The 13,494-nt window shown below is 41.3% G+C and overlaps 1 protein-coding gene across 1 annotated transcript in view; it reads right to left on the reverse strand.

Moving 5' to 3' along the window:
* LOC140726616 (protein diaphanous homolog 3-like) overlaps nucleotides 1-13,494 on the reverse strand; it is a 567,224-nt gene that overhangs the window by 329,664 nt on the left and 224,066 nt on the right. The window contains exon 16 of the mRNA XM_073043216.1: nucleotides 7,390-7,683. Within this exon, the coding sequence (XP_072899317.1) occupies nucleotides 7,390-7,683 (294 nt within the window). The remainder of the gene's footprint in view (nucleotides 1-7,389; nucleotides 7,684-13,494) is intronic.

Consider the following 13,494-nt stretch of genomic DNA (forward strand, 5'->3'; position numbering starts at 1 on the left):
ATATACTGTAAATATATATACTTAGCGTAATTCACATTTTTCCCTAATGTGTATTGCGTTGTACTGCTGCCGCAGAGTTAACAAATTTCACGACATATACCAGTGATAATAAACCTGATCCTGATTCAATTTAGTTTGGTATTAACCTGAAAGGATATTCTTACAATCCCAGGGATCTAGCAAACCATTGCTGCATGCTCCAGAGGGAAGTGGTGCAATTACATTTTATCATTTGCTTTTTTGCACAGCTGATTCATGGTATTTCAGCTTCAAACTTACTTTTCTGTATAGAGTATATTACAAGCTTTATTTTTCTGTCTGTAAAATGCTTCTGCACCTCTTTTCTGATGGTAACAGTGAGAAGAGAGCATGTCCTGAGTGGTGGAGCTAAAAATTACACATTTCTTCCCTGCTTTCTATCAGTGAGAATGTTTCAATGGGACTGTACACTCAGCCAGACTGGTTATATCTTTGCTGATTCGTCTGGACTTATGTAACAGCAACTGACATGAGGAAAAGGGAAGTCCAATTCTCAGGTGTTGCATAGATTATCGCTGCCAGCTGTTTTCAGGGCAAACAACATATATTAACACTTCAACATGAAATCAGATTTCTTGACAATTATCCAGTTTCTCTCCAAATTCTGTTTTAAATTAATATGCACATTGGAAATATGACTGGATTGGGAAAGTGGTTGCAAATCAACTTCTTTCAAAGACTACACTAGAAAAAAATAAAAGCAAAGATAGCTATTTAAACATTAGCGATAATTTTAATACTCACACTTTCCTGTACTAACCCATTTGTCTCAGATTTCCTTAACATATGAAAATGCATTATTCTCAACTTTTGTGTTTTCATATTTTCTCATTACAAAGGAGGCCATTCAGTTATCTCATATCAGCTGGCTCTCAATGCACTCACATTAGTCTTATTACCCACCAATGCCTTGTTACTCATTCTCTCCAACATATCAATCAACCCCTCCCCAGTCCTCCTCCATGACCAGCAATTTACAGTAGCCCAATTAAACAACCAACCATCATATCTTTGGGAAATGGAAGGAAACAAAAACACCAAGGAAACCTTCTGGCTGAAGAAATACTTTCTCATCTCTGTCCTGAATGAATACTCCCCTCATTTTGAGATAGTGATAAATTTGTTCTGGACAGGAGAATCATTAAGCCCCATAAATGTCAATGAAATCACCTCTCGTGCTTCTGAACTTCAAAGTGCAAAGTGCTTTATCTAGCCCAGTGGTTCCCAAACATTTTTAGGTTAGTGTCCACTTGGTTCCCAGACCACATGCCCAGCATCTCCCTCTCCCTTTCCAGCCATTACATAAAAACTATAAATATATTTTGATTAATGAGGCAAAGTGAAAGAAAATGGGAGCTCCGAATTCAAAGCAGTGACAAATAACTGCAAAAATTATTCAAATCTATTTAAAGCTACAAATAAAATTATTTCTTTATTTAATTACTGTAAAAACAATTTTCATCAACAACTTTAGAGTACATTGGTAGTCCAACTATTCACTACTTCATCGCTTTTTCACCTTTCAATGAGATGGATGGGCTTGGTGCAGTGCATTTTCTCAACATCGGGCTGACTGTCACTCAGAAGGAGTCTCAGATCCCCACGTTCAGTAATTTGCAGTTAGCTTTGTTGCTTTGAAAGTAAGTGGGCAAAACTGTGTTCCAACAAATATGATGTTGGAAAGGCAGTAAAAGACACCTAGACCTTTTTTCACATTGCAGGACAGTGTTCAGAGCTTTCAATCTGCAACCAAAAGTCAGTCTGATACTTTTGAACCTTGGCCTCAGCTAAAATTCATTTTGTAATAACACTGGTTCATCTTTCATCTTTTCTATAAATTCCTCATTACAAGTACTCTGGAATGGATCTGGAATGTGGATTAAGAGAAGATCCTGAAATCTTACTGACATGGCTATATGCAGCTCAGCCAGCTGGAACAGTATGCTTGAAGGTCATCATCTGGTATTGGGTCCGATGCACCCGATGCAATCATCTCCACCTTGTTGAGACCTGTCGGAAATTGGGGGAAATCGCTTTGTCGAGCACTTCTGCCCCATCCAACAAAAGCAGAACTCCCCAGTGGCCAAACATATCAATTACCATTTCCATTCTGACATATTAGTTCACAGATTCCTCTTGTGCCATACTGAGGCCACCTTCAGGATGGAGGAGCAACACCTTATATTCTGTCTGGGTAGCCTCCGACCGAATGGAATAAATATTGATTTCCCTATCTAATTTAAAAAAAATTCCTCCTTCCCCTCCCCTCTGCTTTTATTCCCTGCTCTGGCCTCTTACAACTTGTCACCTGCCTATCACCTTGCCCTGGGTTCATTCCGCCTTCCCTTTCTCCTCTGCCTTCAGATTCCTCCCTCTCCAGCCCTTTACCTTTTACACCCACCCGGTTTCACCTGTTACCTTCTAGTTATCTTCCTTTCCTTCTCCCCCACCCCCCACTTTTTAAATCTGGCATCTTTCCCCTTCCTTTCCAGGCTTAAAGAAGAGTCTTGGCCTAAAAAGTCGACTGCTTGTTCATTTTCAAAGGAGCTGCCTCACTTGCTGAGTTCCTCCAGGATTTTTGTGGGTGTTGATCTGGTATTCTTGCAACTCAGAGGAGTTTGGAAATTGGAAAAGGCCTTGATGGCCAATGTTACACTCAAATAGGTTAACTTGAAAAGAAATGATTTGACCTTGATAAGATTCACATCATTCCCTTGCGATTAAAGACAAAAGCAATGTCATGCCTAAGTTTCTTGGGTGGATTACTGAGTAAAGCATTTGAGTCTTCAAAGAATTTTATCACACTTTCAAAAATTGTATAAAAGTGTCTCAAGTAGTTTCCTATTGAGAGTCTTGTAATTTCTATGTGCAATAGCAAGTGTTCAAACTGCTCATCATTCTCAATACTAAGCTCTCTAAGCTTACTAAGAACTGAGAGCATGGGACCTGATTTTATTTATCACTCTGATAAAAGTATTTAATGATTTCTGCAGATGATCACTTCAGTTTTCTACAACAAGATGTTGTCTATGAATTACAAAGTGAATGGAAAATACGTTAGGTACAGCTTTTATGAAGAAAATAATAAGACCACGGTGACAGCTTGTCTATGATGGTACCTATGTCAGTCCATGGATTCCTCTACTGCCACAATGAGGGCACACTCAGGTTGGAGGACCAACACCTTATATTCTGTCTAGGTAGCCTCCAACCTGATGACATGAATATCGACTTCTCGAACCTCCAATAAACCCCCCTCTTTATCATTCCTGTTTCCCTCTCTCAGCTTATCTCTTTACCTGCCCATCACCTCCTTTTGGTGCTCCTTCCCCTTCCTTTTCTTCCATTGTCTTCTATCCTCTCGTATCAGATTCCCCTCCTCCAGCACTTTATCCCTTTCATCAATCAACTTCCCAGCTCTTTACTCCGCCCTCCCTCCACCTTCTTGCTCTGACTTCTCATCTCCTTTTTCTGGGCCTGATGAAGGATCTCAGCCCAAAACATCAACTGTTTACTCTTTTCCATAGATGCTGCCTAGCCTGCCGAGTTCCACCAGCATTTTGTTTGTATTACATTGATTCCCAGTATCTGCAGATTTTCTCTTGTCCTTGAAGGTGCCCTATCTGTTGCACATGCAAGAATGTTGGTGAGCGGAATGTCCTTCTCTTTGAAAATTTGCTCAACAACCCGAAAGATTGACTCCCCTTTTGTATCTGCTTCTATTTCTCTTCCAAATACTGTAATAACTTCTGAACCATGCTTTCATTTTTCATGAAGGTTTGATGCCTGGCAAAGTTGACTCACTCAGCTGCAGAGCAAATTTTGTTGTCCCACATATGCTACCCAATACATCTTCCACATTCTCAAACATTGCACCTATTCGTATTTGAAAACAGTTGTCGCTGAGTAGAATTGTTTTAATTATTTGGTCTGGATACTTATACAAAACCATACTCAGAAGCTCCCTTACTGCTAGTAGAATCAGTTCTTCTCCACTTTTTGGGGAATGAAATGTTGTATGAAGAATGCAAACATCACCGTTTTATTGTTAAGTGCTGGCAAAGATGTTTTGAAGAGTTTTCAGTTTTTGAAAGTTTTTTTTTTACAAGGAAACTGAAAATAAGCCAAGTTCTTGGTTGTTTTATCAGAGTGCATTCTCAAGAGATGCTGAAGGTGCCCGAATGGTTTCATTGCCATATTTGAAGAAACTTTTTCACACAACAAACACATCGGCTGCTGTTAGTTGCTTGGTACTGGTATAAATACATATTTCAGTTACTCCGCACTATACAGCCTACACTTCTTTTTCAATCAGCCTGCTTCTGCCACTTTCATTATGAATTAATTCCACAGTCAATCACTGATTGTTTAATTCAAACACCAAGCACTGTGACCAGTAAAGGAGAAAGTTGTGATATCATAATCGCTCAGGCAAAATCTGACTCTCTACCTGAAAGTACATAAAGTGGGACAGCAATATCTCAGTTGGGCTATGGGCTGGAGAAATGCTGTCAAGTCCATTCAAATGTGCAGAGTCTGAACTTTACCCCACTGAGTGCCATACCCTAATTCACAGGAAATGTGTGATTAGAGTATGAGAAATTGTACCAGCTAACACTGTACTACAGCAGTAAGCAGCAATAATGCGTGGAGTCAGCCCAAAAAAATACAATTTCTTCAATCCAGATTTCTCATGATATAGAAATATAGAAACACAGAAAACCTACAGTACAGTACAGGCCCTTCAGCCCACAATGCTGTGCCAAACATGTACTTACTTTAGAAATTACGTAGTGTTATCTATAGCCCTCTATTTTTCTATGCTCCATGTACATATATAGGAGCCTCTTAAAAGACCCTACTCCATCGTTGCTGGCAGCCCATTCCACGCACTCACCACTCTCTGCATAAAAAACTTACCCCAACATCTCCTCTGTACCTACTGCCAAGCACCTTAAAACTGTGCCCTCTCGTGTTAGCCATTTCAGCCCTGGGAAAAAGCCTCTGACTATCCACATGATCAATGCCTCTCATCATCTTATACACCTCTATCAGGTCAACTCTCATCCTCTGTCGCTCCAAGGAGAAAAGGCCGAGTTCACTCAACCTATTCTCATAAGGCATGCTCCCCAATCCAGGCAAAATCCTTGTAAATCTCCTCTGCACCCTTTCTATGGTTTCCATATCCTTCCTGTAGTGAGGCGATCAGAACTGAACACAGTACTCAAAGAGGGGTCTGACCAGGGTCCTATATAGCTGCAACATTACCTCTCAGCTCCTAAATTCAATCGCACGGTTGATGAAGGCCTATATACTGTATGCATTCTTAATCACAGAGTCAACCTGCACAGCAGCTTTGAGTGTCCTATGAACTCAGACCCCAAGATCCCTCTCATCCAACACACTGTCAAGAGTCTTTAATACTCTATTTTGCCATCATATTTGACCTACCAAAATGAACCACCTCAGACTTATCTGGGTTGAACTCCATCTGCCACTTCTCAGCCCAGTTTTGCATCCTATCAATGCCCTGCTGTAATCTCTAACAGCCCTCCACACTATCTACAACACCCCCAACCTTTGTGTCAGCAGCAAACTTACTAACCCATCCCTCCACTTCCTCATCCAGGTCATTTATAAAAATCACAAAGAGAAGGGGTCCCAGAACAGATCCCTGAAGCACACCACTGGTCACCAACCTCCATGCAGAATATGACCCGTCTAGAACCACTCTTTGCCTTCTGTGGGCAAGCCAGTTCTGGATCCACAAAGCAATGTCCCCTTGGATCCTATGCCTCCTTACTTTCTCAATAAGCCTTTCATGGAGTACCTCATCAAATGCTTTGCTGAAACCCACATATACTACATCTACTGCTCTACCTTCTTCAATGTGCTTAGTCACATCAGGCTTGAAAGGCACAACCTGCCCTTTACAAAGGCATACTGACTACTCGTAATCATATTATACCTCTCCAAATGTTCATAAATCCTGCCTCTCAGGATCTTCTCCATCAACTTACCAACCACTGAAGTAAGACTCACTGGTCTATAATTTCCTGGGCTATCTCTACTCCCTATCTTGAATAAGGGAACAACATCTGCAACCCTCCAATCTTCCGGAACCTCTCCCGTCCCCATTGATGATGCAAAGATCATTGCCAGAGGCTCAGCAATCTCCTCCCTCACCTCCCACAGTAGCCTGGGGTACATCTCATCAGGTTCCAGTGACTTATCCAACTTGATGCTTTCCAAAAGCTCCAACACATCCTCTTTTTTAATACCTACATGCTCAAGCTTTTCAGTTTGCTGCAAGTCTGCACTACAATCACCAAAATCCTTTTCCATAGTGAATACTGAAGTATTCATTAAGTATCTCTGCTATCTCCTCCGTTTCCATACGCACTTTTCCACTGTTGCACTAGCACCCGCTCTATAAAGCTGTCTTCCTTTTAAATGCTTGACACTGGTCTAACTTGCTGACATCCACGCACCTGCGCAGTCGTCCCTCAATCAAACTGCTGAAGAAAAACTGTCTCCTTTTAAACACTTGACATAGGTCTAACTTGCTGATGTACACACACTTGTGCAGTCGTTCCTCGATCAAACTGCTGAAGAAAAAACTGTCAAATACAGAAGTGTCACGTTGCTTTTCAACAATTATAATGGGCTTCAAGCAAAGTCTAAGAGAACAGAGGGCTAGCGAGAGATGAGATGCAGCTACTAATAAGGAAAAGAAATGTAAAAGTTTTCCTTTTCCCACCAAGTTTTTCCATTGTAAAACAGTGATATTTTGCATGTTTTTGCTTCTTCAGTTTGCTAGGCATAGCAAGTTGATGCGTTTGGTCACTAACATTACACAACAACAGAAGACAAACATAAGTACTCGTTTTCCATGCTTTAATAAGAATCTAAATTAAAAAGTTCACTTTTTGTTTAAATTGTGAACAATATACATGTATTATTATCAAATTGCTGGCACAATAATGACTTTAAATCTTTTTCGTCCATATGAATTTTGATTAAATGCTTCCAACCAATTTTCTGTTGGTAATCAGTTATACTTTACATCGAATGAACTGCACAAGTCTGAAACTGCCAAGAACAAACAATGGATCCATGAATTGACAATTCAAACATATTAATGGCAATAAAAGTCAAAATTGAAATCCTTCAAGCAAAGTTGAATGAAAGTAAGCAAAGGTGTATGAGTTTATTACTCAGAGTAGATAAGGTAATGTATTGAAATTTCATCAATAAAAGTATATACTATGTTGTTCTTAAGTTTGCCAGAAAGATTCCTTCTCTTCACTATAGCTTCCACTCAAATTTTTTTCACAAAAAGACACATACCTTACACCAGTTGATTCTTTTCATATTAATATCCAGTTTGAAGTCCTTTTTCGCTTTCAATCCATGTGGCAGTGAAAGAGAAGTTGAAGAGCACTGTCCATCTGCAAATCCTGGAAGTGGAGGAGGTGGTGGAGGTGGGGGCGGTGGTGGTGGAGGTGGAGGAGGAGGAGGAGGGGGAGGAAAGACTCCTGGTCCTGCTGGTGGCACTCCAATCTGACATGAAGAATTTTCTTTTGTGACTACACCTTCTGCACTGGACATTGCGGCCAGTACATTTAATGGTGATCCTGTCAGCTTAAAGAAAAAAGAGAGAAAGTAGACAAAAACAATTATAGTCCAGAATTGCATCCAAATAATGTCCCAGTCCCCTATCTACTTAGTGCGGTAGCAGCAACAACCTTGCACTCAACATTAGCAAGATCAAAGAATTGATTGAGGACTTCAGAAAGGGTAAGACGAGGGCACACACACTAGTCTTCATTGAGAGGTCAGAATCAGAATCAGCTTTAGTATCACCAGCATACGTCAAGAATTTGGTTAACATCCAGCAGCAGGACAAAGAAATACATGATAAATAAATAGAGAAAAAACTGAATTACAGTTCGATACAGGTATTTCTCTATTAAATAGTTAGGTTAAAATAACTAGTGCAAAAAAAAAGTGAGGTAGTGTTCATGGGTTCAATGTCCATTTAGAAATCGGATGGCAGAGTGGAAGAAGCTGTTCCTGAATCGCTGAGTATGTGCCTTCAGGCTTCAAGCTTCTGCACCTCCTTCCCGACAGTAGCAATGAGAAGTGGGCATGTCCTGGGTGCTGGGGTTTAGCTTAATGCTTTGTATAAGGAAGTAACCTTAACGTAAGCATATGGACCAGTTCAGAGTTATTTACTGTCATTGCAGAACTTCCGCTGGACACATCTGTGCTTTTCCACATCAGATGACTTTATTCTTAAACTATTTTAGAGTATTATTAAGGAAATTTAACAAGATTGGCCTAGTCATTACCAAAACAGTCCTAAGTTATTAAGGCACTACCATTATTTACCTTTTAGCTTTCAGGCACTAGTCCATCATTCTTATTATCAAAACCCCATGATCATCTTACTGCATCCATTGCCCTCAATGCCCCAATGGCCCAGGTCTTAATTGCCAAATTGCACCTTACCGCAATCAACCCTGACCTAACATTTTCCTCCACTGCTTCAGTTCTTCACTCGCTCAGTCTGGGCCACCATCTCCCTTACACAAGCATCTGAACAGTGGGCAGAATGTGGGCCACAAATTACAATGGGTGATAAAAAAGGCATGTCAAAAGGGCAATGTTATGATACTCAGGCAGGATTTCAAATGCAAGTAGATTTGGAAAATCTGGTTGGTGCAAGATCCCAAAACAGGGAATTTGTAGAATGCTGACAGGTGGTTTTTTAAGAGTATCTTGTGGTTGAACCCACTAAGAGATCAGCTATTCTGGATTGGTGATATGTAAAGAACCAGATTTTACTGGGGAGTTTAAGGGAAAGGAATCTTGAAGAGGCAGTGGTCATAATATGACAAAATTGACTCTGCAACTTGAGTGAGAGAAGCTGAAGTCAGATGTATCAGTATTACAGCGGAGTAAAGGAAATTATAGAGGAACAAGAAAGGAGCTGGCCAAAGTTGATTGGAAGGGGACACTAGCAGGGATGACAGCAGAGCAGCAATAGCTGAAGTTTGTGGGAGCAATTCAGAAGGTGCAGGATAGGTAAATCCAAAAGAAGTGTAAGTATCCTTAAGGTATGATGACACAGTAGTCAGCATGGTATCCTTAAGGGAAATTCTTGCCTGATAAATCTGTTGGAATTCTTTGACAAAATAATAAGCAGGATAGACAAAGGAGAATAGGAGGATGTTGTGTATTTTAATTTTCAGATGGCCTTTAACAAAGTGCCACACGTGAAGCTGGTTAACTAGATAAGAGTCCATGGTATTACAGGAAAGATACTAGCCTGGATCGAGCATTGGCTGATTGGCAGGAGGCAGAGTGGGAATACAGGGAGCCTTTTCTGACTGGCTGTTGGTGACTAGTGGTGCTCTGCAAGGATCGGTGTTGAAACCGCTTCTTTGTTAAGTTGTATGTCAATGGTTTGGATGACTGAATTGAAGGCTCTATGGTTAAGTTTGTGGACAATATAAAAACAGATGGAGGAATAGGTAGTGTTGAGGAAGGCTGCAGGGAGACTACAGAAGGACTGATTAGGAGAATGGGTAAAGAAGTGGCAAATGGAATACAGTGTTGGGAAGTGTATGGTCATGCACTGGAAGCAATAAAGGAGACTGCTTTCTGAAAGGGAGAAAATTCAAAAGTCCAAGGTGCTAAGGGACTTGGGAGTCTTTGTCTAGGATTTCCTGAAGGTTAACTTGTAGGGTGAGTCAGTGGTGAGGAAGGCAAATGTAACATTAGCATTCATTTCAAGAGGACTAGAATATAAAAGCAATGATGTAATGCTAAGGCTTATAATGCACTGGTGAGGTCTCATTTGGAATATTCGAAGCAGTTCTGGGCCCCTTATTTAAGAAAGGATGTGCTGATATTCGAGAGGGTTCAGAGGAAGTTCATGAGAATGATTCCAAGAATTAAAGGCTTATTGCATGAGAAGCAATTGATGGTTCTGGGCTTTCAGTTGCTGGAGTTTAGAAGAATCCGGGGGATCTCATTGAAACCTATTAAATGTTGAAAGGAACACACACAAAATGCTGGTGGAATGCAGCAGGCCAGGCAGCATCTATAGGGAGAAGCGCTGTCGATGTTTCGGGCCGAGACCCTTTGTCAGGACTGAGTGAATCCTGACGAAGGGTCTCGGCCCGAAACGTCGACAGCGCTTCTCCCTATAGATGCTGCCTGGCCTGCTGTGTTCCACCAGCATTTTGTAAGTGTTGCTTAAATTTCCAGCATCTGCAGATTTCCTCGTGTTTGCCTTTTAAATGTTGAAAGGTCTAGATAGAGTGGATATGGAGAATATGTCTCCTTTGGTTAGGGAGTCTAGGACCAGAGGGCACAGCCTCAGAATATAGGGACATCCATTTAGAATGGAGATGAGGAGGAACTTCTTTCGCCAGAGGGTGGTGAATCTGTAGATTTTGTTGCCATGGGTGGCTATTGTGGCCAGATCATTAGGTGTATTAAAGGAAGAGGTTAATGGTTTCTTCATTAGTCAGGGTGTGAAGGATTACGGGAGAAGGCAGAAGATTGGGGTCGAAAGGGAAATAGATCATGATAAAATTGCGGAGCAGACTCAATAAGCCTAATGGCCTAATTTTGCTCCTATGTTTTATGAACTGATTCCAATATTGCACAAGTCAGTAACCTCAAGTCAGTCAAAAGAGCACCCATGACTCAAACGATTTTTCAACATTTACAAACCACCATCACCAACACACACCCCAGTTCACAAAAAATAGGAAATTAAATGACCCACTTCCCCCTAACTCTATAAAGGCCCCAATGTGACCACTTTCCCATCTCACCTTTATGTCTTCAGCGAAACTTTAACATCTCTGGACAATACTGAGGTTCGTCGATGTAGGTCACATATCAAAGCAGTCACTCCTAATATGATGCACAATGATCATATTGGGTGTCTTTTACACTGCCTAACAATTTCCAGCCAGTCAGAGTTATTTCCTCTTGTGCCCCTTCTCAATTCCTTTCTGCCATGGTCCACTCTCCTCTCCTATCAAATCGTTTCTTCTTCAGCCTTTACCTTTTCCACCCATCACCTCTGAGTTTCTCACTTCAACTTCCCCCCCACCTATTTCACCAAAAACCTTCCACTTTGTACTCCTTCCCCTCCCCCCTACCTTTTTATTCTGGCTTCTTCCCCCTTCCTTTTCAGCCCTGATGAAGGGTCATGGCCTGAAACGTCGACTGTTCATTCCTCTCCATTGATGCTGTCTGACCTGCTGTGTCCTGCCAGCCCTTAGTATGTGTTACTCTGGATTTCCAGCATCTGCAAAAAACCTTTTATCTATAATTTCCAGCTATTATCTCTCATAGCAAACCAGAAAAAAGTGTAGATGTTGGAAATCTGGAATTTGTCAACAGAATAGATTGTGTCTACATAGAGAAGCAAATCAATGTCTCATTTTGATAATACTTCATTTGATAAAAATAATCAATACAAAATAATTGACATAAATCATGAACTCTCCACAGGGCCCATTGATTCTTTCAAGCATTATCTATTTTTATTTCGTAGTTCCTTAAGATCGGAATAAGAGAAGATGCTTTTGACCCAAAAGACTTCTTCTTTAATGTAAACTAATATAGAGTTAAGTTAATTTAAACATGGAGAGCTTGATAAAGAAGATTGCAGATGATACAAAAACTGATCATTTGGTTGATAAGGAGATTGTCCAGTCAGTTAACAATTTCATCTAGGTAAGAAGACCCTTCAGCCCAAATCACCCATGCCTGTCCATTCTAGTCCCACTTGTCTGCATTTGACCTATATTCCTCTAAATACTTGCAACTCATGTAGCTGTCCAAATGTCATTTAAACATTGAATTGTACCTGTCTTTTCAGCATGTTCCATATACTCACCATACTCTGTATGAATAGATTACCCATGAGATTCCAGATGAATCCTTCCTCTCTCACTTTAAACTCATGCTTTCTAGTTTTGAACTTCTATATCCTACGAGACTAGAGGCAGGGTAAAGTTAAGATGGCACTAAACGGCGACTCCTCTGCTTGCATCTTCGGAAACAGCTCTATTTCTATCTTTGATATCTCTTTTTTTCCTTTTCAAGGTTCTTTTGAAGTCCCTGACCAGGATCTACACTCTGACCAGTTCTTTGCAGGAATAAGACCTGCTCTCAAGGCCTCACGACCGGCCGCTTTTTGACATCCCAAGGACGCGGTCTGGAAGGTGAGCGCGCCTTCAGGGTTCCAGATTTTCGTGGCTCTGGGGATGTGCTGATTCTAGGCTGGTATCCCTGACTGAAGCATCGTGGGAGAACACAGAACATCGAGATCAGTGGGTTAGCTGCCGAGGGTTGTGTGTCCAGGGAGCTACACATTTTTGGTGCCAACTCTCTGGTCGCAGAGCTCAGAAAAGGCAACACAACAGACTTCTAACATCATAATCAGCGAGTTGTTTGTTGTGTCTCCACTTACGCTGTGAAATGGGGACACCTCTCTTTCGTGTGTGTGAGAGGGAATGGGGGGGAGAGGGAGAGGGAGAGGGAGAGAGGGAGAGAGGGAGAGAGGGAGAGAGGGAGAGAGGGAGAGAGGGAGAGAGGAGAGAGGGAGAGAGAGAGAGAGAGAGAGAGAGAGAGAGAGAGAGAGAGAGAGAGAGAGAGAGAGAGAGAGAGAGAGAGAGAGAGAGAGAGAGAGAGAACGCGCGCCTGTGGCAAACGAGTAGTTTTTGGGGTATTGCAAGTCTGTGTCTTCATTGATGTTTTGCTGTACGCTTGAGTGCTCAGTGTTGGGTACTGATGCTTTTTTGCTGGTGGGGGGGACTTTGTGGTTCTAACATTTAACTGTCATTCACTCTTTAGGACACTCCTCTGTTTTCATGGATGTTTTTCAGAATGTATATTGTATACATTTCTCCGACATTCAATGTACCTTTGAAACCTAATGAACAAGACTATCTACCCCATTTATGGTTCTCGAGTTTATAAACCTGTCTAAGGTCACACGAAATCCTCCTTTATTCAGCCTCTCCAATCTCTCCTTATAACTCAAGCCCTGCAATTTATGTAACTTTTCTGTGAATCTTTTCTGCGCCATCTCAAGCTCAAATCCTTCCTGTAATGTGGCAACTAGAATTGCACACTATACTTCAACTCCTATAGTTGACAACTCAGCCAATGAAAACAAGCAAACCTCTTCACCTCTGTCTATCTGGGTTGCTAGTTTCTGGGAACACTTGCTACACGGACACCATCTCTAGGCCCCATATTCATCTCTGCAACAACTGAATAGCGACGATACCTACATCAGAATACTACTTATTGATGATGGCTCTGTCTTCAAAACCATAATTGCAAACAACCAGCTTTCCAAATTCCTAGACATACAACTTGGCACACGTCAACCCCTAACACCTCCCCCAGATAATT

The sequence above is a fragment of the Hemitrygon akajei genome, chromosome 4 (genome assembly GCF_048418815.1).
Source record: "Hemitrygon akajei chromosome 4, sHemAka1.3, whole genome shotgun sequence".
Taxonomy (NCBI): Eukaryota; Metazoa; Chordata; class Chondrichthyes; order Myliobatiformes; family Dasyatidae; genus Hemitrygon; species Hemitrygon akajei.